Here is a 26345-nt window from a genome sequence, read left to right as displayed (position 1 = left end):
TGCGGATTGGGTAGGTGATCCGATTGATCGATACTCCATCATAGGTTTTTGTTTCCTATTGGGTGCTTCTCTTATCTCATGGCGTAGCAAGAAGCAGGATGCGGTTTCCCATTCCAGTACTGAGGTTGAGTATCGTGCTCTTACTGACACCACCTGCGAGCTTGTCTGGCTTCAATGGCTTTTAGCTGACATGGATGCTCCACAGCCCACTGCTACCCCTTTTTATTGTGATAATCGTAATGCTATCTACATTGCTTATAACAATGTCTTCCATAAACGCACCAAGCACATTGAGATCGATTGCCACATCACACGCCAGCATCTCAAGAAAGGCAGTCTCTAGTTATTCTCCATCTCCTCTACCGACCAACCTACTGATATCTTCACCAAAACTCACCCACGTAGTTGTCTTTGAGATCTAATATCCAAACTCCAGTTGGCTTCCTCCTTGCCACCTTGAGTTTGAGGAGGGGTGTTAGTATATAGCTTAGTTTAGTCTAGCCCGTCAGACTTAGCCCAATATACTTTACTTGTAATACACTCATATCACTTGTACTTCACACATACTTAGCCTATATAAGGCTCTCTATTGTACATTGTTATTCACATGGAATATATATCAATATACAGACTGTTTAGTCTTGTTCTCTCTCTCACTTTATATTCTTAACAACGACAACGAGAAATTTGTTGATTGGGAGGACCAGATTTTGGAGGACACGGTTCCTCTCGTTGGGTTCATAAGAATGATTCTTCATTTTGGAAAAAAAAATTGAATGATTTCATTTTTGTGTTTTAAACGTTTATATTAGTGGGATTAGTCATACAACTTTTATCATATGATGTGCACTACTATGGTTACATTTGATCAATGAAGCATATGGTTGAATTTAAATTGTAACAATGTTTGTGGTCCATCGGTCAATACAATCATGTGTTTGAATTCAATTGTAACGGAAAATACCACTATTATAAAACTATGGAAGTCTAGCTGGGTCGTGAATACAATTTCTTAATTGTGGACAATGTGTTAACCGAGAGGAAAAAATTGGTTGGATATCATGATAGGAGGGTGTGCTAACGCGGATACTTGTTGGATGGCCTTTAGGCTTGCTTGCGATCAATGCAGTGTTTGTGACCGCTAAATATTGAGCTTGGTTTTACTAATTTATCAATGAACTATAAGAAAGTTTTTTTTATGTAAAATTTTACGTGGTTTAGAGGACGACTGTGTTTTACATTTTCATAAATTTTGATCGTCAATTTGCTATATGACATTTGCTTCATGCGATTTTTTATTTTTCACTTTTGATTCTTCTTATATCTTTGTATGTGGGCTCCTTTTGAATGTACTATGTACCTTTTCTTGCTTGACCAAAGAGAGAGAGAGTTAGAGAATGAATAAATAAAAGAAATTAGTTTCAGTCCTATTACGGGCAGTTGTGGTTGAAAGAGAATCTGAAAAGCTATTATTGTTAACTCAATCTCAAAATGCTGCTCAGGCTCTAATATTACGTAGTCTTGGTCCTCTTGATATGCTTTTGAGATCAGTAATATCCCTGTTGTTCCACTTGTCACGCTTTTAACAAATCAAGTAATTTCATATTGATACTAACACAAACATCAACAAAGTACAAAGTAATTGTATACACAAAATTTGTGAAAACATCATGGTACAGCAACAACAACACAAGTTGGCTTTATCTCATTGAGCTCTTCCCCAGGATCTGGGATGATAGAGCTCCTCCTTCTGTTTGTAAATTGAAATTTTAAATTAGTTCGAATAAGAAATATAATTGCCCATATCCAAACTCTAGTACCTATAAGTGTTGTTGATGTGAGATGCAAGTTCAGCTGACGGCTTCGCACTAGATGCACTGTGATTATTAAGAATGCAAATGCAGAAATGCTACCTGAAACCAAAAATAGGCCATAGAAAGGCTCGGGACCTAATTCTGGGTTATTGTTTAAGTCAATCCAAGAGGAGCAATTATTAGAGGAGAGCAAGTTATTCTCTAATTGTTGCAGTTCTCCACTCTGTATCACTTCAAGAATTGCCTTTGAAATGTCAATAGTTAGAGGCGAATCCTTTGGGAAAACCTGAGACGTAGAACGAAAATTGATATACTATAATTGGTTAACTAATTTGAACACATTCAAGAATATTAAAATAAAAAATTACACCTCCATTCCATGAAACACATATATCATGTTACATTAAGTTTATAATTTTTTTTTTCTTCCAAATATAAGGTAATCTTGTGAATATTTATCATTTTTATATCTCTAATTTCTAATGTCTATTTTGTTTGTATTTCTTACCTCAAAACTAAAGAGTTTGGACCAAATAGGATAAAATTTCATACTTTTCAACTCAAAAATTAAGAAAAAGAAAACGAATTTTTGAGAACAAAATTAAAACGGAAACTTACAAAAAGAATCAATTTAAGGCTCAATCTTTCCAAAATGGACTGAATGGATATTTTTGATAACCGACCAAATGGATATAGATAAGCATTATAGCTCATCCCATTAGAAAACCAGTTAAATTTAAAGAAAAAGTAAAAAGTAAAAATCAAAAAGTATGGTTTGAATATTTTGGTAAAAATTAATGTTTTCCTAATGTCAATAGGGGAAAAGTGTTTATTACTTTACCAATATTTATGAGGGATAGTATTTAATTTTATAGTTTAGAAAGACATTACAAGTTTAATTACAACTGCACTATAGATAGGGAAAAAAAGTCTAATTGCCCAAAAGAAAAGATAGAGGAGAGGAAATTACAAAGCCTAAACCGCCTAGCTTGAAAGTTGGTCCTGTTGTGGTGTAGCCCTTGCAGAATTTTGCGAGGAAGACTTTGGCATGTGGGACAACAAAGAAAGCAGCTGCAATTCCCCCTCTATTAAATGCATCTTCATAGTCGACCATGGACTTAACTTTCACAATATTCTCTGCCTTAAATTTTAACATATTGGTCAAAAATCTTACAATAAAAGAATTTCCATTGCACCCAACCTTTGCATTTGTTCTCTGAAGTGTCTCAATGTCCGGCACAGAAGGTTCAAACTGAGACACAGTCATTCTGGAAGTGAGGCTTGCTGTGAAACTAGCTGACACAAGTAGAATCACTAAAAACCAAGGTGCCAACACTAAACGAGACCAATTGTTCTTAATTGTTTCTCCTGTTTAAATACAATGGAGCCAAATTAAAGCTTTGCATAAAAGAATGGTGCTAGTGAAAGTACATTAGTAGTATCAGAATCTCTAGTAACCTTGTATCAAACAAAAATAAAACTTAAGGTCATAGAAGTTTGGCTTATAGAAGCTAGCTTTTGAGTTAACATTTTAGCTAGAGAGTATTTTTTGTAAAGCTTTGATACAAAATTCTAGATGTCACCTTATCCTATTAAGCTAAAAACATTATCTTAACCACTCACTTTTCTAAATATTACTAATCGTGGGAGTTTTCTACTTAATTAGTTACATACAATACTCAAACATGAATATTCAACATTTTTCAAAGAAAAAATTTTGTATTTAAATTGTAAACATACAAAAAGTGACAAATGTTATATACATTTGTAAAAATGTTTACAATCTTTACCATTGTTTCTAATATGTACAACATTTACCATTTTGTGTGTGTTTATAATATAAGTTTACATTGCAAGTACATTGTAAACATATAAATATATCAGTTTTCAAATTAGTATTTCATTGTATATAACTATAAGTTTAATGGAGGCTTACTTTGCATGAAGAAGAGGACGGTGATGGAGAACCAAAGCATAGCCGCAATCCCCTCAAACTCAGGGTTACCTCCGCGTTCAATTAACCAAACTACAAACCCTATGAACAGGTGCAGTGTCACCATCAATAGCCACATTTTTTTTGTGAAAGCCTTCGTGAACAACCAAATCCCTTTCAAATTATCTGGTTTGATTGTGACCACCATCACAAGTCCAGATTCAACATAAGGTTGTGTGAATTCACAATATTGAAATCGATCTGGCATTATTTCTACATCACCAACTGATGCATCCAAGCCCTATTAAAAAAAAATAGTAACTAGAATTATATACAGAATTTCAGAACTGGATGTTTAACCATCAAACATGATTTAAAATGGTAGTATAATTTCATAAGATTGTGTTCATCAATGTAGCAAGGGCACTTGTAGATTGGAGAAATAGTGGTTCTTATTTTTAGAGTTTAGAATTTTTTCGCGGTATTAATTTTTTTTTTAAGAAACGTGGTACCAATCATTATCAAACACTCCATATATTATACAATTGACCTTTTAAATTCATTAATGCCAATTTACCTCAACAAAAAAAAAAAAAAATCATGTACCAATTAAAATTACACGATGGACCCATTTGTTACAATTTGTTCACTTTTATTAATAAATGAAAAATGATCAATTGAGCACCATGTCAACCAAAGTAAGTGCACACAATAATTGAGCACCATGTGGTCATTTTCTATCCATTAAAATTTAAAAGAAGTGGAAGTCTAATATAATGGTTAACCACAAGGATTTAAAAAGTAAGGTTTGCTTGACTTTAGCCAAAAAATTAAGTGTGGTTGATGATAATCCATATCAATTAATAGGATTTGTTTGCACAGTTGCACTTAAACCATTATGAAATTAGTCTGGATGAAACAATTAATATTCCATTTCACCCATTTTATGGAGCCATCTTCTTGTAACAAGTGTGTCGGTCCTATACTTGCATGTATGAGATGTAGAGATTCTATAAGATCATGTGATATTTAGTGTAATAAAAATATATAATATCTATCTCACACGAGAATATGTTTCACAATTGTGAGGTCCATTGTTATATGTACTTGTTACACAAAATAAAAATTCGTACTCAAATGGAGGGAAGGGGTGTAGGAACATACCTTGTAATAAACCTGTTGCACCATTTCATCATATGATCCATAGAATGGAACAAAAGTATAAGGCAATTCATAAGGGAGACGCTTCACAGTTGCTTCGAACACATCAATTGAAAACCCAGAGACAAATGTTCTATTCAATTCCTGATCATAACTCACTCTCACAAACTGATTAAAGGCACCCTTGGCAGGAACACCTATTTGCAATGGTTTATCCTCATCATTGCTAGCCCATCCCTTTGGAACTGTCAGTGATCCACCTGGCCAAAACATTGGGCCCAAAATTCCACTAGAATTAACAATTTTTACTTCCATGCTATCATGTTCGATGAAGTTCTCTGAGAAACCCAATTTTGGTGACCAAAATCCTATCTCTCTGTAGCTTTTGCCAACCACATTTATGATCCGAAATATTGGTAATTGTGACAATGTACCATTCTTGAAACTTATCTTCCCACTTAGACCATCAAAATTACTTTCTAGTAATTTTTCCGAAGTAACACTTCCTAATTTGTTAATGGTATGAGCGATAGCCCAAGTTGCATCATAGGCTCTAAGTGCAAAAACACTTGGGTTAGCATTCTCTTCTTCAGGGTACTCTGATCCATACTTATTTCGAAATTTGGTTTTAAACTGTTTGAAAGCTTCAGTGGAATACACAAAATTGGTTTTAAAACCAAGTACACCTTGCATGTTATAGTTGATAGAAGAATCAAGGGAATCGAGAAGGCTTGCAATCTCATCAGTTATAATCCAAACGTAACCTTTCTTCATCATACCCATTTGGTTTGCTTTCTGAAAAAGCAAAATAGCTAGCTCTAAAGAAGATTGTACAACTATGAAGACCCTGTTGTTTTTGCTCCTTAGCTTCTTGAGCTCTTCCTCGACAGTTGCTTTCGGGTCTGACACAGAAGATAACGAAGGTATAGTTGAGTGGTGTTCGATTCTTGAGCCAACAGCTTGAAGTGAATCGAAAAGGAGAGTCAATGTTGCTGATTCAGAGGAAACCCCATTGTTGTTTTCATATATAGTTGTCACCTTTTGCCACTTAAACTGACCTACAATGGCGGCAATACACTGCATGTGGAGGGTGACATCGTTTGCCATTTGAATGAAAAATGGTGGTTGAAATGGTACTAGTGCTGCTACTATTGCTGGTGAAGTTAAGGATATGATAGGGATATTCTTAGTGGTTTTGCTCATGTCAGAGGTTAGAGCAGCTTCTTGAATTGTCAGTGCTCCGATGATGGCTTGGACTTGTTTGCTGTCAATGAGATCAGTTGCTGCAATGAAAATCGTAAAACTTTCACTACGTAGTCTTGTTGTGGTGCAACAAAATATAGATGGATTTGGGGCTTTAGCTAGAGTTCAAAATGTTAAAGCTTACCGATTATTATTCACATTCCGGTTTACTTAAAGAGTTTGGCTTACTTTCAATACTTTTTTAATTGGATATGTTCTTTTGTTTTAAATATACAATAGCAAGTGGTAGTGTATTTTAATTTCCATATTTTATTTAATTTGTGTATAATGTGACAGTTTTTCACTAAAATAAAAGGAGATTTTAATTAAAAAATTACTGAAGGTAAGCCAAACTCTTACATAAAAACATCTATTTTTACTATCTAAAACATTACCTATTATACCATTTCACTTTATAATAAACCCAAGATCATAATTTCTATTTTTCACTACTTCATTTAAATATTCTTTTTTTATTCTTTACTTTTTTTTTTTTTTAATACAAGATAAAAATTCTACTATATCTTAATTTATGTGTATATGTGTGTGAAACTTCCTCTTAAAGACTTGAACCCCGACCCTTACCTCTCACGCTTCACAAACACTTATACTAATGGAGTGATCATCACATCAAGGGTGCACGATATTCTTTATCTACTATGTACTTAAGGGAGAGAGAGAGAGAGAGAGAGAGAGAGAGAGAGAGTAATAGAAAAGGTTAATAATTGTTTACCAGAAAAGAGAGACAATAAAATAAAATATATTAGTTTTACCATCTAGCTTCAATAATTTATATATATACACACTTACTATTCATAGATGCTAAAAAAATTTAACAATACACACCGAGGTAAAACTCAATTTGAACAAGTATATTGCTAAAATAGCAATTTGGAAGATTTTTCGTCCCAATGCTAATGCTTTCGTCCCGGAACTCATTAGCAACTTTAATGACCTCATCAAGAAGTGGATCAAGAGGATTTTTTTTTTTTTTTTCTTTTGCTGAATACGTCAGGAAACATTAATTCGTGAAAATATTTTTTAGGGTATGATATATATTATGGCCTCTCTAAGTTTGGATGCTTGGTCAAGTTGGTCTCTCAAGTTTCAATTTGGCCAATTTTTAGTCCTACAATTTCTATATGTTGTCAATATATTCCTTTTATCCAAAACCAAAACCCCTAACCTCCCATTGGTTTAATTTCTTAACACATGCAGTAGGAATGTAAAGATGGAGTTACGGAGAAATACACTCCATTTTTAGAAATTGGTGAATTTTTTATTTACAACGTACAGTTTTAATGTTTTGATTTAATAATGAAATTGACATTTTCCACAAATAAATAATTAAATAAACCTTTCAGTTGAATACCACACAAAACTCAAAACAATGTATTTTTTGAGAAAAACAAATTGGGAAACAAATAATTAATTATATTTGGTACTAATAAATCCAGATTGGCAACCCCAAAAAAATATAGTTTTAGGTTAATTTATTAGGAACAAAAAACAATATAAATTAAAAAATTATAAATTAAAAAATTATAAATTAAAAAATTGTTCTCTTAAACAATCCATTTTTTGCCGTGATAAGTTTTTACATTAAAATTATATAGCTTTTAACTTATGTTCCATTTAACTGACACGTGGTTAACAAAATTAAATCAAGTGGTTATATTATTGGTGGAAATCACATTTTCGTTCTTACATTTTTAGGCGATTCCCACTTTAGTCCCTAAATTAAGTTTGACATTCCCTAAACAAAATGTTTATAAATATTCTACAGACTAGTCGTTGCACTCAAGGGGAAAAGGGGGATTTGATTGTTATTCAATTCCCCTACCCCTCCATCTAAAAATATGTTTAAAATAAATAAATTAATAACAAAGAGTCATAGTAATAATAATAACAATAATAATAATAATAATAATAATAATAATAATAAGAGAATATCATTGTTAAACGTAAATTGGTAAAATAAAATGATAAAATAGAGACCAAATTCTTAATGTAATAATTTTTTTTAGGTTTCAGGGTTATTTTGGTCATTTTTTAGGTTTTAGGGTTGTAAGGTCACAATTCACACCCGAACCCAACAGTATGAAGGGTGAAGGCCCAAAAAGCCTTATACAATGAAATTTGTAGAGTGTGGACTTGAAACCTAGGTTCTATGGATATTAGATAATAAAATGATGGGCTAGATCCCCAATTTACGTGTGTCGAACTGATTATGAGATAGAAACTCTCCTCGGACGTAAGCTGAGGATGACTTGTATTGTCTTCCTTTCCTTTAAAAATAGATTACAACTGAAGGTGGTGTATACAGTATTTTCTCTTTTTTCTTCGATACCCTCGCTTGAATGCCTTTCTCTTCCTTTTATATCATCCTCCTTCTTCCCTCCATCTTCCACGTATGGTTCAGATCACCAACCTAGATACTTGTCCCATCTACCACCCTCTTGAAGTCTTCAAACAATATCTGTAAGACTGATCACTACTGTTCAGAGGTCATTTCCCCATTAATGCAGCCAGAGAGGTAGGTGCAAAGTCTTTAATGCGGTGGTAGCAGTTTTCTATAAGATATTTCTCATTCACTCTTTCTCTCTGTGTCCTTATGGAACAGATCTTCATACACCAAACCTCCTAAAATTTCCTTATAAACATCACGGCGTATAGTATAGTCTTCACTTCATATAGCCGAGGAAATGTCCTTCCTCGAACTATTTCCACCAACGTCCTTCGCAACAGTTTACTTATGGGTCTCTAAGTATAGTATCGTTACTACTCTTAAACCTTCCTCGGACAATTAATCTCCTCGGATCAGGCCCCCAAGACCCAAGAACATATCCGGGCCTTTTCACCCACAAGATAGCCCCTTAAAAATTCATTTTCTCCCATCCGAGGAGAAAAGTGAAGTTTTGACTCAACACCACAGCCTTCGTATTCCTCTCAAACTGTCACACGTGAGAATGTCATTTCACTCCTTTTGAAACCGCCTCTGATGCCTCGAAATTCATAATGCCTCTATTAATTGCTCCAAGTAACGCCCTGTCCTCCACTTCCAACAGTGAGATGCATATCTAACGGTCCGAGTTCTTTCTCAAAATTTGGCCGGGATAACTCCCATTTAATGCCACCTCCCATATATCAAAACGCCTAGGAAGTCGCGACTCAACTCATTATTCCAGAAATCAATCAAATCCTAAGACTCCCTCCTTTTCTCTCCTCACAAGAAGCTCGCGAATAATTGTCTACTCATTTTCCCGTAAGTTTTTACTCTTTTAAATTCTTTTTCTCCTTGGCTGCAGTCCTCGGCCACTAACTGTACCCATTACCTTTCTAAATTTCTATTTTTACTCCAACCAAATGGGTAGATTCAAATGTCTAGTAGATACTAACGCTGGTATGAAGGGTTTCCGAACCAAATATCGCATCCCTTCCTCAGACTATTTCCACCAATGTCCTTCGGAACAGTTTACTTATGGGCCTCTAAGTACAGTATCGTTACTACTCTTAAACCTTCCTAGGACAAATTAATCTCCTCGGATCAGGCCCAAGGCCCAAGAACATATCTAGGCCTTTTCACCCTCACAGGGGTATTTCGATCATTTTTTAGGTTTCAGGATATTTTGGTTATTTTTAGGTTTCGAGGGTATTTCAATCATTTTTTTAGGTTTCGAAGGTATTTCGGTCATTTTTTAGGTTTAGGGGGTATTTTGGTAATTTTTTAAGTTTAGGGTGTATTTTGGTTATTTTTAGGTTTCGGAGATATTTCGGTTATTTTTAAGGTATTGGGGGTATTTTGGTCATTTTATAGGTTTTGGGGAATATTTTAGTCATTTTTTAGGTTTCAGAGGTATATTGGTCATTTTATAGATTTTACCATATTTCAATCATTTTTTAAGTTTATGGGGGTATTTTGATAATTTTATGAATTTCGGGGGTATTTCAGACATTTTTTAGATTACGGGGTAATTTCGTAATTTTTACAGGTTTTAGGGGTATTTTGATCATTTTTTAGGTTTTGGGGGTATTTTTGGTAATTTTAAGTTTTCAGAGGTATTTCGGTCATTTTTAAGATGTAGGGGTATTTCAGTCATTTTCTAGGTTTAGGGGGTATTTTGGTCATTTTTGGGTTTTGGAGATATTTTGGAAATTTTATAGTTTTGGAGGGTATTTTGCTCATTTTAGAGATTTTGGAGGTATTTTGGCCATTTGTGGGTTTTGGGGGTATTTTGGTCATTTTTTGGATTCTGGGGTATTTTGATCATTATTAAGTTTCGGGGGGTATTTTGGTCTTTTTTTGGGTTTTCAGGGTATTTTGGTCATTTTTTTGGGTTTTGGGGGTATTTTTGTAAATTTTTAAGTTTCAGGGGTATTTTGTTCATTTTTTGGGTTTGGGGGTATTTTGGAAATTTTTAAATTTTGGAGATATTTTGGTCATTTTTTAGGTTTGGGGGTATTTTGGTCATTTTTTGGGTTTGGGGATATTTTGGAAATTTTTTGATTTTGGAGGTATTTTGGTCATTTTTTAAGTTTCAAAGGTATTTTGGTCATTTTCTAGAAATTTAATTTTTATGTTATTTATTTAAATTTTAGATGAGTTTTAGTGGGTATTAATAGGTTTATCCATTAAGACCCATATAATTAAATGACCAAAAATGCACTCTAAGACTAAAAAATGACCCAAATACCTCGTAAACGCAAAAAATAACCCAAATACCCCTGTAAACACAAAAAATGATGAAATACCCCTATGCAATAATAAAGTTTACACACATACATCATAAGCCTAAAAAAATTAATATTGGAAGACTCTTTGTATGTACCTAATGTTCGTAGAAATTTAATTTCTGCAACTTATTTAGGTAAGCATGGATACTATGGGTCTGTTTGGATAGAACTTATTGCTGAAAACTGAAAACTGAAAACTGAAAACACTGTAGTAAAATAATTTTTTAATGTGCAAAAAGTACTGTTCATGCCAAAAAGTATTGTTCATGCCAAAAAGTATTGTTCATTGGCCTAAAATCACTGTTCATGGCCAATGAACAGTGACAGATGCGCTTGGAAAAAAAAAAAAAAAAGGGCCAGACGTGGACGTGGACCCGCAAACGCGCTATCCAAACGTCCTCTATGTTATCCTCAAAGACAATGTTGTAATAAAGAATGATAAAATGTTTATCTGTTCTGGCAATATTGTGGATGATCTTTATATTTTAACTCCTGACAAGCATGAATTATACAATTCTAAATTGGATAGTAACTCTCATGTAAAATCATTAAAGAGAAAGTTTTCTTCTAATGATGTATATCTTTGGCATTTGTGTTTGGGTCATATTAATTCAAAGAGAATTTAAAGACTAATCAAAGATGGACTTTTACAACTCATGGACTTTGATGAATTTTCAGTATGTGAATCTTGTTTAGAGGGTAAAATGACAAAACGACCTTTTAATGCAAAAGGTAGAAGAGCCCAAGAGTTGCTTGAATTAGTTCACACAGATGTATGTGGTCCTATGTCAACCCAAGCAAAAAGAGGTTATGAGTACTTCATCACTTTCACAGATGATTACTCAAAATATGGTTATGTGTACCTAATGTGACGGAAGTCCGAAGCCTTTGAAAAGTTCAAAAAGTTTAGGGCTGAAATTGAGAATCAATTGGGTAAACACATAAAGGCCATTCGATTTGATCAAGGTGGTGAATACCTTCTTAGGGATTTCAAGGATTACTTAATTCAAAATGGGATTATATCCCAATTGACTGCACTTGGAACTCCTCAACAAAATGGTGTAGCAGAGAGAAGGAATAGGACTCTTTTAAAAATGGTTAGGTCCATGATAAATTATTCAACTTTACCAGTTTCTTTTTGGGGATATGCACTAAAAACTGCAATGCATATTTTGAATTTAGTTCCATCAAAATCTGTTCCTAATACACCCAAGGAATTGTGGAGTGGGCGCAAGCCTAGCATGAAATATCTCCACATTTGAGGATGTCCTGCACATGTGTTGAAAGGGAAGTCTGATAAGTTGGAAGCAAAAACGGAAGTATACATGTTTTTAGGGTATTCAAAGGAAACTAAGGGTTATTTATTCTATAATCATAAGGACAATAAAGTGTTTGTTAGTACCCATGCCAAATTTTTGGAAAATGATTATGTGAATAAGTTTAATCCTAGGAGTAAAGTTGTTTTGGCTAAAATAGATAAACTTGTAGTTGAACAACCAATGGATGAAACTAGGGATGATGTGACTGTATTAGATACACCACAAGATACTACTCATGAGATGTCTAGTACACAAGTGCCTCATTGTAGTGGGAGAATTGTTCGGCCTCCTATAAGATTTATAGGTTTCGAAGAAACTTATGTAGCTATCTCAAAAGAGGCTAAATCGGATCCCTACACTTATGAAGGGGCAATGAATGATTTAGATGCACATCATTGGGTCCAAGTTATGAAATCTGAATTAGATTCAATGTATTCCAATCAAATTTGGGATCTTGTAAAGGCGCCTAACAGCATTAAACCTATTGGTTGCAAATGGGTTTACAAGAGGAAGAGAGGGATAAATGGAAAGGTTGAAACCTTTAAAGCGAGACTAATGGTGAAAGGGTATACACAAAAAGAAGGTATTGACTATGATGAAACTTTTTCGCCAGTAAGCATGCTTTAGTCTATCAAAATTCTCTTATCCATTGCTGCTCATTATGATTATGAGATTTGGCAAATGGATGTCAAGACTACATTTTTTAATTGCAATCTTTAAAAAGAAATCTACATGTTACAACTGGAAGGTTTCATAGCAAAGAACCAAGAGCATATGGTATGCAAGTTGAAAATGTCCATTTATGGACTTAAGCAAGCATCTAGGTTATGGAATATTAGATTTAATCAAGCAATCAAGTCCTTTGGTTTTGAACAAAATCTAGATGAACCATGTGTGTACAAAAGACATCAAGATAAAGTAGTGATGTTCCTAGTGCTTTATGTTGATGATATCTATTCATTGGAAATGATGTACGAATAATGTCGTCAGTTAAAGTTTGGTTGTCAAGCTAATTTGATATGAAGGACTTGGGTGAAACTAACTATATTCTAGGGATCAAGCTTTGGGGAGATCGCAAGAATAAGATGTTAAGTTTGTCACAAGTTGAATATATAGATAAAGTTCTAGAACGATTTAGCATGCAAAACTCCAAGAAATGATTACTTCTTTTCAAACATGGAGTTCATCTATCTGATGATCAAAGGCCTAAGACTCTTGAGGAAGAAAACATAATGAGACAAGTTCCCTATACTTCTGCAGTGGGAAGTCTCATATATGTCATGCTATGTACTAAACCAAATATCTGTTATTCAGTTGGCATGGGTAGCCGATATCAATCAAATCCAGGACTTAAACATTGACAAGCTATAAAACATATTCTCAAGTATCTAAGGAGAACGAGAAATTATATGCTTGTTTACCATAGTGAGGATTTGATTTCCATTAGTTATACAGATTCAAATTTTCAATCAGATCTTAATTTCAGAAAGTCCACTTCAGATTGTGTTTTCACCTTGGGAGGTGAAGCCATAAGTTAGAGGAGTGTTAAGCAATCTTGTATTGCCGACTCCACCATGTAAGCTGAATATGTTGCTGCTTGTGAAGCAACAAAGGAAGCTGTTTGGTTCAAGAAATTCCTTTCTGATCTTGGTGTTGTAAGAATTAAGCAAGTTTCTATCACATTGTTCTGCGACAATAGTGGAGCGATTGCATAATCCTAAGAATCATAAGAAAGGAAAGCACATAGAGAGAAAGTATCACATCATTCGAGACATTATTGTTCAAGGAGATGTAGTAATAGTAAAGATTAATAGTGCAAAGAATCTAGCGAATCCTTTTACCAAAACCTTGCCCCAAAAGACTTTCGAGTCACATTTGGAGGAGATGGGAGTTAGATTAGTGCACAATAGTCTTTAAGGCAAGTGGGAGATTGTTAGGATGTGTGCCCTTAAATCTTATTGTATGATTCTATGTATGACATTATGAATGACTTAATGTTATGATTAATAAAGTTGTTTTATTATTATCTAAAATAATGGTGAAATGAATATTGAGATATTATCATATAGTCCATGAGATTCATAGTATGTTATTTAGTCACAGAAGATATAAATCACAAGTTCTTTGCAAACTCAGAATTTTAGTTCGTAGTCGGTGATGAAATTGGGCATTTCATTTGCGAAGACTATAACATATCAACTAAGATGATTTGTCTTGATCATGGAAATGGAAATTTCTGGTTAGTATGTTGATATGTTTTAAGAGTTAAAACATATTGAACTAGACCGCTGTGAGGTTTATTATTCTCCTAACAACTGTCAAATGAATAATAAACTCACGACTTCTATTTACATGAACGCTTAATCTTGAGAGAATAATGGACATGATCATGAGGTGTAGGTTACTTTGATATATCAGGAGTGAGATCTAAAGTCACGATCAAAACCTCAGCATGTTGGGCAATCATATTTAGTGTTGATGGAACATATATTCTCGCGATGGAATCCATAGTCTTTTAACGGAAATATAAAATATTCCCTTGAGATAAGTTTAATGAGTTTGGTTATTCAGAGTGCTAAGCTTGACCACTATAGTAAGGAGTTACTAAAGTATATCTTTATGGAATTGGATTTCATAAATATATGATGAATAACTTATAGGATTAAACCAAGTACTCAAGGAATTAAGATGTAGTAATTTACAAAATGGTAATCTATATTCATAACTTTGTATTAGTACGAATACTTTATGAAGGGTTGCATGTATAATAAAGTCTTGCGACATAATTTATAAATATGGCCTAAAGTGCAACTATATTTATATAGTAGTATTAAATATAGTTAATGATAACTTTGAACTTGTCAAGAGTTGACAGAAAAGCCCAAGGCTCATTAGAACTAGTGTCTTATTGGTCCCTTTTGGTCCAACTCCAAGCCACACACTTAAGCTCAATTGGAAAGGCCCAAAAGGCCAACACAATTAAATAATCAGTTAGATATTAAGGGAGAAACATACAGAATTTATGTCTGTAAGAGACATAATTGTGAGTGTATGTAAGAGTGTAAGTCACTCTATTCTTCTCCCTTGGAAACTGATTGAGAGACCACACTTCTTGTGCGTAAAGTGGAATTAGAGTGAAGATTAAAAGTATTTCCAAGTGCTTCCAAGTGCTTCCGATCTTTGTTTTGAAATTCACCACACCAAGGTATGCTCTCTTGTTCTTGAATTCTGAAATTTACATCGTGCATGTTATCAATTGTGAATGAAGTAAATCAGTTTATTTTCCGCTGCGTATGTTTTGTATGAGATACAAACCATGATTATTCCAACACCAACTCCCTCCCAATTTTTATTGAGTGGTGAGTTGTGTCAGTAGATTAAACCAAATATTTGGTCTACAACTAAATCATCACGACATCAATTTTATGTATAGTTTGTGCGCCAACATTTAGACCGATTACTATTTAAAAGTTATGGATGTGCGGGTATGACTTATATCATGCCTTCCCGACTCCAACAAAAACTCGGCGAGGGAATTCGTTAGGGTGAGCGGCAATTGGCTTGTCGATGAGCTCCCATGTCCGCTTTTGCCGCGTGATGTTGGTCGGTACTGAGTACTTTTACTTGTTTTAAAATTTGATACTTTTGCTCGGTTCACTTACGTAGGTACTAACCAGCCCATTTATTAATTCATTGCAGAAGGGAAAAGATTTAAACTGGACCTTAGAGTCATGCACATGAGGGACCTCAACTTTGTACTTAGGTCAGAGATCTTTGTGCACACAGACGGACAGATCCGAGCATCCCATCTAATACTCGGTTGCAACCCCGTGTACTCTACCTAGCAGCTATTCAGCCTAACTTTGCTAGTGGACAACCCACTTCTGTCATATATCGACGTCCGGCACACCAATTTTCTTCCGCCTTCCTTGACAGTTGGTGAAGCTCGGGACCTCGACCCCAGATATACTACAGCAGAGGATCTTGCACCGATGAGGGACGAATCAGCTGAACATGTGTCTCAAAGCCGTAAAGTCTACGTTCCTATTGAACAGCCCGACGCTCAAGTCCAAGCAGCTGAGCCGGAAGCAGCCGAGGCCGATCAAGATGCAGATATGGTGACCAGGCGAAAAATGATCGTTGACCGGTTCTTGCCTGGCACTCGTCCTACAGCTCAGCCTCAAGGCAAGGATCGATGTAACACCCCGACCCAATTTTATAGTTAACTATGTGTTTAAGTGGTTAATTATTATCTTAAGCGGTTAATTATTATCTTAAGCCACTTTCTTTCTATAATTAATATAAGAGTATTTTATAAATATATTATTTTATAATGTTTTTGGATAATAATTGTAAAGATTATAAATAATTGAATAGCTAATTGTATATTATATATATATATATATATATATATATATATATATATACACACACACTAAGTATGTACAAAACTATTTTAAGTGGTTTAAGTTATTACATACATAGGTGGTGTTTTAATTATGTGTGATGCATGAGTTGTTATGGTGGAAATTTCCACCCACACATGCAACCAATAGAAATTCAATACACATAAAGCTAAAGTATCATGCATATTGACAAGCCCCAAAGACCAAGACTTGGCCTTCCATGCAATCAACAAGCTCCACCTAGTTTCTTTGACTTTTCTCAAGACACTAGAATTTCCAAGAAGCCTTCTCTATTTCCCACGGATCCACACAAATCAGAAAATCACCTCACTTTACTCTCTTTTCTCTTAAAGAAAGAGCTAGAAGCTCTCTTAAGTCTTTTCTCTCAAACCCAAGGTCAACACCTCAAAAAGAAGGATAAGTTCCATGTAATTTCTTGTTCATACTCTCTCAAAGAAACTAGAAAATTAAAGACTCTTTCAAGCTCTCTACCTTTCATACTTTCGGGTCCAGCCACTAGGAAAGGAAAATCCTTTCATGCAAGAGTGATTCCACTTCTATTTTTCCCTTAAGAACCAGAAAATTGGTAAGGGTCTAGCTACTCTCACCTTAGAATCCATAGTTTCTTCATGGAATTTTTGGTAATGGTATTTGAAGAGGATCAAATATGAGACGAATCTTTCTTCAGTTAATCACGACGGAGCGGGGTTTACATAAGGAGGGTCAACGGGTAAAAGCTACAAGGACGTGTAGTGGACGGTTGTAGCATTTGGTCTCCGTCGGTGTTGATAAGGCTTCGTGCACTCCTAATCGGAATCGACTTGTGTCTCGCGATAAATCTGATATGGTTTTGCTTGACCTCCACACATACGCCATAAGGAGAATTCTTGAACTACACGTTTAGCCCTAATTGAGAAGATTCCTATAAGGAAAAGAACTCTAAGAGATACGCAAAACCCACAAATTACTTTCCTAGTAGGAAAGTACTTCTTCGCCAAGGTGTATATTTCAGCCCTACACTACTATAAATACCCCAAAGCCCTCATAAACCAAGGTACGCATAATTAACTGGACTCTAGCATTTTAGGGTTGTAACAAACAGACTCTAACTTGACCTTCGGAGGGTTTTTGGTCGGCACCACACCGATACTCTCTTTTAGGTCCTCTATTTTCTTTTTGCAGGTGTTGCTTTGGCTTGGGGAGTGCTTGCAACTTACTGGTGATTTTTTCGACATCATCAGTATTTGTGGTTTGTGAAATTAGGAAATCATGAACTTGTAAATTTATATTTATATGCTGTTTTAAGAAGCTTTGAAATCGTGTTGATGGTTTGTTGAAGATAAATTAGGGTTTTTACAAATTAATGATTGTATATGAGTAAGGAAGTAAGAAAAAGTTGGGATGAGTACTTTTGATGTTACTGCTGGGATTTTTGTTGCATTTGATTTTGCTCTAAATGGTTAAATGAATGTATATAAGTGTTTTATAACATGTCTAATGAGTGTATAAAAATCCCCATACGAAAATACCATCATTTGATAATTTTTTGTGAATTTATAAGAAAAACGTTTCAAAGCTGTCACTATGAAAGATTCTGTGTTTACATATGGTAAATTATGTATTAAATCATATACAGTGAATTTGGGTGCTAGGGATGATTCCTATGAATTCTAAGACACATATGGTTGTTATGGAAGTGGTCTCACAGAATTTGGATTAATATAAAATTAATGGTTTAATTTCTAAGTTGCATGAATTTCTGCCAGGACAGATTTGAGCATGTTTCCTTGTATGATTTTTAGTAAATTATGGTTTTATACTTTGACTCCGAAATTGATACAGTTTTTACTAGACATTCAGAGGAGTGGCTTTGTAAAATTACATGAGAATTGGATGTGTTTAGATGGCCCATTTGTAATTTACAAATGAGGCATATGCTGCTGGAATAAAAACAAGGAACAGTAAAGGACATGCCTAACTTTGAGGATTTAATTCTAAAGTTAGGGTGAATGATTTGAGCTATAATTTATTATGCTCATCATTTAGTATGTCTAGATCATAGATAAATTTTGTATAACTTGGTTCAAGGTTTGGTACTCAAAGGAGGGGTTCTAAACCATCCGATTGTTATTTTTATGAAGTTGTATTGTTCAATGGGTTGTATATTGCCATGTGAGTGTATATGGCTACATGACTATGCTTAAAGGATTTTATGTTTATGCATGCTTTATTACCCTATTCTCAAAGAACCTTTTAAAATGAAGTTGGCTCTTCTAGAGATATGATATTAATATGAGAATGTGGGTTTCTCTTTAGTTTAATACATTATGGTGTTGATGAATGTATCTTGTGTTTGGGGAACCTCCTTGAGGTGGGATTAGGACTTCCTTGATTTTAAAAGATAGACTTTGAGATGAATGTGTAAGTTTATTTTAAGGTATAATTGATAGTAATAAGTTTTGATATTTGGTTTAGGAGTTACCAGTACTCAAGTCTAAGCTCCTTCGACTGTAGGCTCTCGGTTCCTCTACTTGCAAGTAAGGGATAAGTTATATGGGCATTTGGTAAGTCATGAGATTATTTTAAAGTATACGATGCATTAAAAGGCTTTTGATTAGAAATATGGCATATAATCATGTTTTAGACAAAGATGTGTTTGTGGGCTTTCAAAACCTTATGTATTTGATTTAAGCATATTGATGTCATTACTAATTCCACGAACATGATGTTTAAAGAAAAGAATGGAAATGCTATTATTATGAAATGTGATGAAAAATAAGAATTTTCAGTATGATGTATAAGTATGAAATGTTTTCGGGTTATGTTCTCTAATGATCTGAACTCTGCCAGTAGGGGTTTAATTACTGGCTTTCTATGGAAAATGTATTTTGATTGGCCATTAAAAGTGGGACTGGCTCTACTGTACCCGCCTTTGTTGGTTACGGCCAACTTGTGGAGGAAGTCAACTTACCCCTATGGTTGAAAGATATGTATTATGATGTGATCCCGGGAATACCTGGCATTGTGGGGAATGCTGGATGCCTAGCACAGTGGTGCTAGAAGCCTTCCAAATAAGTACAGATTTATTAGATATGGACTAACCAATATGTTATGAACAACTATATTATTTTATTGATCATGAGAGAATGATTTGTTTAAATGCATTATGTAAAGTTAAAAGCTCTCATGAAAAGAAGTTTATGATGAAAAGAAAAGCTGTTCTTTAAAGAGAAAAGTTTCTAAAGTTTTGTTCTGTTTTAAAGATAAAGAATCTGATGAAAAGGTTTTAGCGTCCTATAAAGATAAAGCTTCTAATGAAAGTACAAGTTTACGTTAAAAAAATTATTAGATATCTGCTCTTTATAAAACGTTAAGTTTTATGACTATGAAAGTTATAATATTTTACGAGAAGAAGCTTATAAAGAAAAGTCTTTTTATTTTTTAAAATGTTTCTAGTTTAAGACAAAGTTACCAATTATCTGATTTAAGTTAAAATGATTATTCTGTAGCAAGAATATATATATATACACACACACACACACACACACACACACATGTATGTATATATATATATATGTATGTATGTAGATGATTTTTAAACAATCAATATTATATTTATTGACTGTGTAAGAAACGAAAAAAATTCAATCCGAAAGGTTTTGGTAATATTAATCTGATAAGAAAAAGGAGAACAATTATTTTCTATGAAAAACGCATACGTTATTATTATGAATAGTATAAAATACTATGCATGAAAAGATGTTCTCCTATCTGAACATTTATAAAATGAAATGATTTGATTTACATGCATTCTTATTAAATTCTTATATATCTTACACTTACTGAGCTGTGTAGCTCACCCCTTCCACCCTTTCAGTCACAGGTTTTATTTTGGAGCAAAGGGAGCCTTAGTCGAGTTTTGGAATGAGTTGGTTTTAGTTTTAAAAGTGTAGATCCCAAATTAGCTTTTGATGTTTAGCTTTGTAGTACTGCGTATTTTAGGATCTAATAAAAGTTGTGTACCTTAAAGTATTAAGAGATGTATTATGTGAAATTCAGAAATTGAGTAACATGTGGATTATGTTATTCTTTGAGTACAGTGTAGATGCTCAGAATGTCAAGTGAAAAGTTATATCTTTTAAGTAAAGAAACAAGAATGAAAAGAAAGAGGAAAGCTTTTATAAAAGTTTTTGTTAAACGTTAAGTTGGTTCTTGTTAATATCAGGTTTAAGCTTGATATTAGCATGCCCGTCATAGTCACAAATCCGAGTATCGGGTTTGGGTCATGACAATCAGACTCCTCCTTCTCCCCATACCGGTCATGCCAAAAAGAAGCAGCGGGTTGCCAATCAACCGACTGAGATTCCAAGTGGTGCTCCTTTGAAGACCTCTCCCCAAATATCGAGCGGGATCACTATCCGAGAGCCGACGGGTGATGTCCGGCCAACTCCCCATATTGGCACCGACATGGCGTCCTCATCTCGGCCCGAGGTGAGTTGGCAACCCACCTTCAAACTTGGCGACCAGCCTCTGCCAGCATCCACCAGCCTAAGGACCTAGGCCTAAGGCCAAGGGGGACGGGTGGCCTAGAGCTTGGTGCATGACCTTCTACTACCCAAAGACATTCACTTCTTCTCAGAAGGAGACGAAGAATCGCTTGCTAAGCGGTTACAGTTGCACACCATAGCGGTAATTTTCTATCTTTCACATTTATTTTAATGGATGCGTATTCTTTTAACCTTCATACTGACCGCTAGTACAATATCAGGCCGCACAACTGACCTACGTCCTCTACAAGAGGCTGAAAGAGCACGCCAAGGATGCTGAACAGGAAAAGGCCCTGAAGGACGTCACTGCTACCACTACAAAGGAAAAGGGCAAAGCTGCTGGGGCCACCGAGGAGAAGGCTCAGTCTTCGGAGAAAGCCCGGTTGGCAGCAGAGAGAAAATTGGCCGAGGCGGAGGACAAGCTGGGGGAGGTAGAGCTTAAATTGGCGAAGGCATCCAGCCTAAACTTGGCCCAAGCTGATGCAGTAGCTGATCTGAAGGCAGCCCTTGAAGCATGTGAGGATAAGTGGTACGACGAGGGCTTCGCGGATGTTGAGAACTCTGTGGAGCCTATTGTCCACCAAGCCCGGTCTCATGGGTTCGGGGAAGGGTGGCTGGCATCCCTTAAAGCAGTAGGAGTGCCTGAAGATTCCCCTCTGAGGAATCCAAAGCAGATCCCATACCCAGCTCCTACTCCCCCCGTTCAGAGTCAAGTTGGTGCTGCTGACGAAGAAGATACCCCCAGTATGAGGGAACTGGTCCAAGCAATTGACACCCATGTAGAGACTGTTGATCTCGAGGTCACCAGCAACCTTAACGTGGCCAAAGACGCACAAGTCCAGCAACCACCAACCGAGGATGTTCCAAATCGGCAAGCCGGTGACGTAGTCCATCTCCCGCCCACTGATCCATCTGTTTGATAATTATGCTTCTTGCCTGCTTTTATTTTTATTTTTATTTTTTATCTGTGTTTATTTTTTTCTTTTATTTGTTCGTTTTGCCTAAAGTCACCGAGCTGTGATGACAGAACAATGATTTGACTGTTATTTTCATAAGTTTTATTTTCCTACAGTCACCGGGTTGTTGTGACGAAACTTTGGTTTAATTTTTATTCATTTGCTTTATTTGATCCGGGTATGGTGACCAAACATTTTTTTACCCAGATTTACGAATGATTACGTCATTACTATTGAGTTGTTTGTTTGCCTCTGATCGGTGATTAGGACTAATTTGTTTCTAATAAGCTATATCGTTACATGCATAATGACTGGGACTAGTCTGGAAGAAGTTGTCTATACCTTAGGAGTTGACTCTCTAATAATAAGAACTGAATTTGATGTATGCTGACTTAACGAAGATGTACGTTCAGTGATTAAGCCTAGCCGAGGATAGGGTTTTCCTTCCTTAGGAGAATTTAGTGTAAGTTTTTTACCTCCCCTATGATTAAGGCTTGACCCAGGAGATCAATTTTTGTTCTTATAGCGATTGAGTGCAAGGTTTTCTCTCATCCATGATGGAGATCGAACCAGGAACAGGTTTCTGTCCTTAGATAAAATTTGAAATTAGGTTTCCACCTGTCTGGTGATGGAGATCGAACAGAGAACAGTTTTCGTCGTTAGATAAAATTCGAAATTAGGTTTCCACTTGTTCTGGTGATGGAGATCAAACCGGGAACAAGTTTCTGTCCTTTGATAAAATTTGAAATTTGGTTTCCACATGTCCGGTGATGGAGATCGAACTAGGAACAGGTTTATGTCCTTTGATAAAATTTGAAATTAGGTTTCCACCTGTCCGGTGATAGAGATCGAACCGGGAACAGATTTTTGTCCTTTGATAAAATTCAAAATTGGGTTTCACCTGTCTGGTGATGGAGATCGAACCAGGAATAGGTTTCTGTCCTTAGATAAAATTCGAAATTGGGTTTCCACCTGTCTGATGATGGAGACCGAACTAGGAACAGGTTTCCTTCCTTAGATAAAATTTGAAATTAGGTTTCCACCTGTTCGATGATGGAGATCGAACTGGGAACAGGTTATTGTCCTTAGATAAAATTTAAAATTAGGTTTCCACCTGTCTGGTGATGGAGATCGAATTGGGAACAAGTTTCTGTCCTTAAATAAAATTTGAAATTAGGTTTCCACCTGTCCAGTGATGGAGATCGAACCGGGAACAGGTTTATGTTTTTTGATAAAATTTGAAATTAGGTTTCCACCTGTCCGGTGATGGAGATCAAACCGAGAACAGATTTTTGTCCATAGATAAAATTTGAAATTAGGTTTCCACCTGGCCAATGATGGAGATTGAACTGGAAACAGGTTTCTATAAATTTAAAATTAGGTTTCCACATGTCCAGTAATGGAGATCGAACTAGAAACAAGTTTCTGTCCTTATGATAATACACCTGCATGGATAAACATCACCTTCGTATTAATTGATAATATACACATACAACATTATACTAAATCGATGCCCCCACGTACTGATAATCAGTGGTGAAATTTCTTTAAATTGTGGGCATTCCATGGCTGGGGAAGTGGTTTTTCGTCCAAATCTTCTAGATAATACGCCTTTGCACCCGCAATGGTGATGACTCTATAGGGTCCCTCCCAAGTCGGCGCTAACTTTCATACGTTGACATCTCACATATTCCCTATTGCCTTCCGAAGTTCCAGATCTCCTGCTCCAAATTCCCTTCTCCTCACATCCCTGTTGTATCTGTTTTTGTTGATATTCTGCCAGTCGTATAGTCATCGATTCCAGATGCTCTTCCAACAAGTTCAGCTACTTCAACATCATTCCCGAGTTCTTGGCGAGGTCGAATTTTGAAACCCGAGCACTGCACAAGTTTATCTTTGCCGGTATAACTGCTTCCGTTCCATATGCTAAAGAGAACGGAGTTTCTCCTATGGACCTCCTCGGAGTTGTTCGGTATGTCCATAAAACATTAGGTAACTCCTCTGCCCACCTGCCCTTAGCACCTTCTAATCTCCTCTTAAACCCGTTCACGATGGCCTTGTTGGTAACCTTGGCTTGGCCATTGCTCTGCGAATATGCCGGAGTGGAATACCGGTTTGTGATGCCGAGACTGCCGTAAAACTCACGGAAAGCTCTGCTGTCAAACTGCAACCCATTGTCTGATATTAGAGACTCTAGTACCTCGAACCTCGTCACTATATTTCTCCATACAAACTTCTTAACATCCATATCCCGGATGTTCGCCAACGCCTCGGCCTCCACCCACTTGGTGAAATAATCTGCGGCTACTAAAACGAACCTTCGGTTCCCTGTAGCTCGAGGGAATGGACCAACAATATCTAGCCCCCACTGCGCAAAGGGCCAAGGGCCACTGATGGGATTTAAGCTCCCTGCCAGTTGGTGGATCAACAAGGCATGCTTCTGACACCGCTCACATCTCTGTGCATACACGGTAGCATCCCTTAGCATTTGTGGCCACCAAAATCCCTGAGTCATTGCTCAGTGTGCTAACGAACGTCCTCCCACGTGACTGTAGCACATTCCTTCACGTAGCTCTACAAGGAGTTCTTCAATCTTGCTGAGGTGCAAACACTATAGGCAGGGCTCATCAAAAGATCTTCGACATAGCTTATGATTAGCTGACAACCAATACCGAGTAGCTGTCTAGCGTACTCTTTCTGCTTCCTTCTCATCAACAGGCAATCGATCCTCGGCTAAAAAGTCGGTGATCGGACTCATCCAACATGATTCAACTGTTGTCACCTATGAAACACCTACACCTGCATTGATGCTCGGTTTTGCTACTAACTCTACTTTTATTAATCGAGGAATTTTCTCAGTTGACGATGACGCCAATGTGGCCAAGGAGTCAGCGTGCCGATTCTGCCCCTGGCTACCTAAACCACTCTAACATTCAGGAAGCGGTCCATAGTTTGTCTCTCCATCCATAAGTACTCCATCATCAAGGAATCCTTGGCTTCAAAGATTCCCTGTACCTGATTGACTACCAACCGAGAGTCCGAGTAGACCTCTACTTCTTTAGCACCTAGATCTAATACAACTCTTAATCCGACCAGTTGGGCCTCATACTGGACTTTGTTATTAGATGCCTTAAAGCCTAACCTAAAGGAATGCTCCAATTTTATTCCTTCTGGAGTGATGACTACTATCCCAGCTCCGGCCCCTAGAGCGCTGGACACACCGTCTACAAATACCTTCCACGGAATTACTTCTATAGTGCAAATGATCTCCACCCTCCTTGGGGAAAACTCTGCAACGAAATCGGCGAGCACCTGACCCTTCACTAAGCTTCTAGGCCTATACCTAATGTCAAAAGAGCCCAGCTGAGTTCCCCACTTAGCTATTCTTCCCGTGAAATAAAATCTTTTCAATAACGACTGTAGAGGATACTCGGTCAATACATAAACGGTATGAGCCTAAAAGTAGTGGGGTAGCTTCCTCGTGGCATGGACTAATGCCAGCACTAACTTCTCCAAAGGAAAATATTTTGTCTCAACATCGACCAAGGTCTTGCTGATATAGTATATAGGCTGCACACCCTGATCTCTCAGTATCATGGCACTGAAAGCGTGCTCGGACACCAAGAGATACATGTATAAGTCCTTCCCAGGCTCTAGTTTGTCAGCATAGGGGCTTGCGTCAAATATTCCTTCAAGCCTTGGAAAGCCCTCTTACACTCTTTGTTCCATTGGAATCCCTTCCATTTTTTTAGAAGTTAATAGAATGGAAAGCATTGATCGGCAAATTTTGAAATGGAACCGGTTAAGGGCAGCTAACATACCGGTCAGTACTTGGACCTCCTTTGGATTGCTCGGTGGCTTGAGGCGTTTTATTGCATCAATCTGATCGGGGTTGACTTCTGTTTCTCAAATAATGATCAAATACCCTAGGAACTTGTCGGCCCCCACTCCGAAGGCACACTTGTTGGCATTGAGGCGCAGCTTGTGCTGTCGAAGTACTTTGAACACCTCTTTGAGGTCACCCATATGTTGCGTCTCCCGTTTGCTTTTTACCACCATATCATCAATGTAAACCTTGACTGTGTGCCCAATCTTGTCTCTGAACATTCTCATCATCATCCGTTGATATGTGGCCCCGGCATTCTTTAACCCAAATGGATTCATGGTATAATGGTAGTTAGCATCAAGGGAATTGAATGTCGTCTTCTCCTGATTCTCAGCAGCCAGGGTGAT

General features: G+C 36.3%; 1 protein-coding gene and 1 long non-coding RNA gene across 2 annotated transcripts; one reads left to right on the top strand and one right to left on the bottom strand.

Moving 5' to 3' along the window:
- Positions 1–1668: 1668 nt before the first annotated feature.
- LOC142634280 (glutamate receptor 2.5-like) lies at positions 1669–6111 on the bottom strand. The gene is made up of 4 exons (XM_075808603.1): positions 4912–6111; positions 3751–4048; positions 2785–3182; positions 1669–2100 (listed from the first exon to the last, which is right to left on the bottom strand). Exons 1-4 carry the CDS (start codon positions 6109–6111, stop codon positions 1669–1671), a joined length of 2328 nt encoding a protein of 775 aa, XP_075664718.1.
- A 10696-nt stretch (positions 6112–16807) lies between these two features.
- Positions 16808–20852, top strand: LOC142621929 (uncharacterized). Its single transcript, XR_012841847.1, has 3 exons — positions 16808–17195; positions 19085–19173; positions 20487–20852. It is a non-coding gene; the product is annotated as an uncharacterized LOC142621929 (long non-coding RNA).
- The last annotated feature ends 5493 nt before the right edge of the window (positions 20853–26345 follow it).

The sequence above is a fragment of the Castanea sativa genome, chromosome 1 (genome assembly GCF_040712315.1).
Source record: "Castanea sativa cultivar Marrone di Chiusa Pesio chromosome 1, ASM4071231v1".
NCBI classification, from domain to species: domain Eukaryota; kingdom Viridiplantae; phylum Streptophyta; class Magnoliopsida; order Fagales; family Fagaceae; genus Castanea; species Castanea sativa.
Note: the sequence above shows the minus strand (reverse complement) of the source record. Positions and strands in the feature narration are given on the sequence as shown.

What these genes read in the sequence shown, in the direction of transcription:
- LOC142634280 (XM_075808603.1), bottom strand. Translation starts at nt 6,111, where the DNA reads ATGAGCAAAACCACTAAGAATATCCCTATCATATCCTTAACTTCACCA. An exon ending in CGTCCTCTTCTTCATGCAAA is followed by an intron (nt 3,183 to 3,750) that starts GTAAGCCTCCAT and finishes GTATTTAAACAG; the next exon opens with GAGAAACAATTAAGAACAAT. An exon ending in AGCTAGGCGGTTTAGGCTTT is followed by an intron (nt 2,101 to 2,784) that starts GTAATTTCCTCT and finishes TCTACGTCTCAG; the next exon opens with GTTTTCCCAAAGGATTCGCC.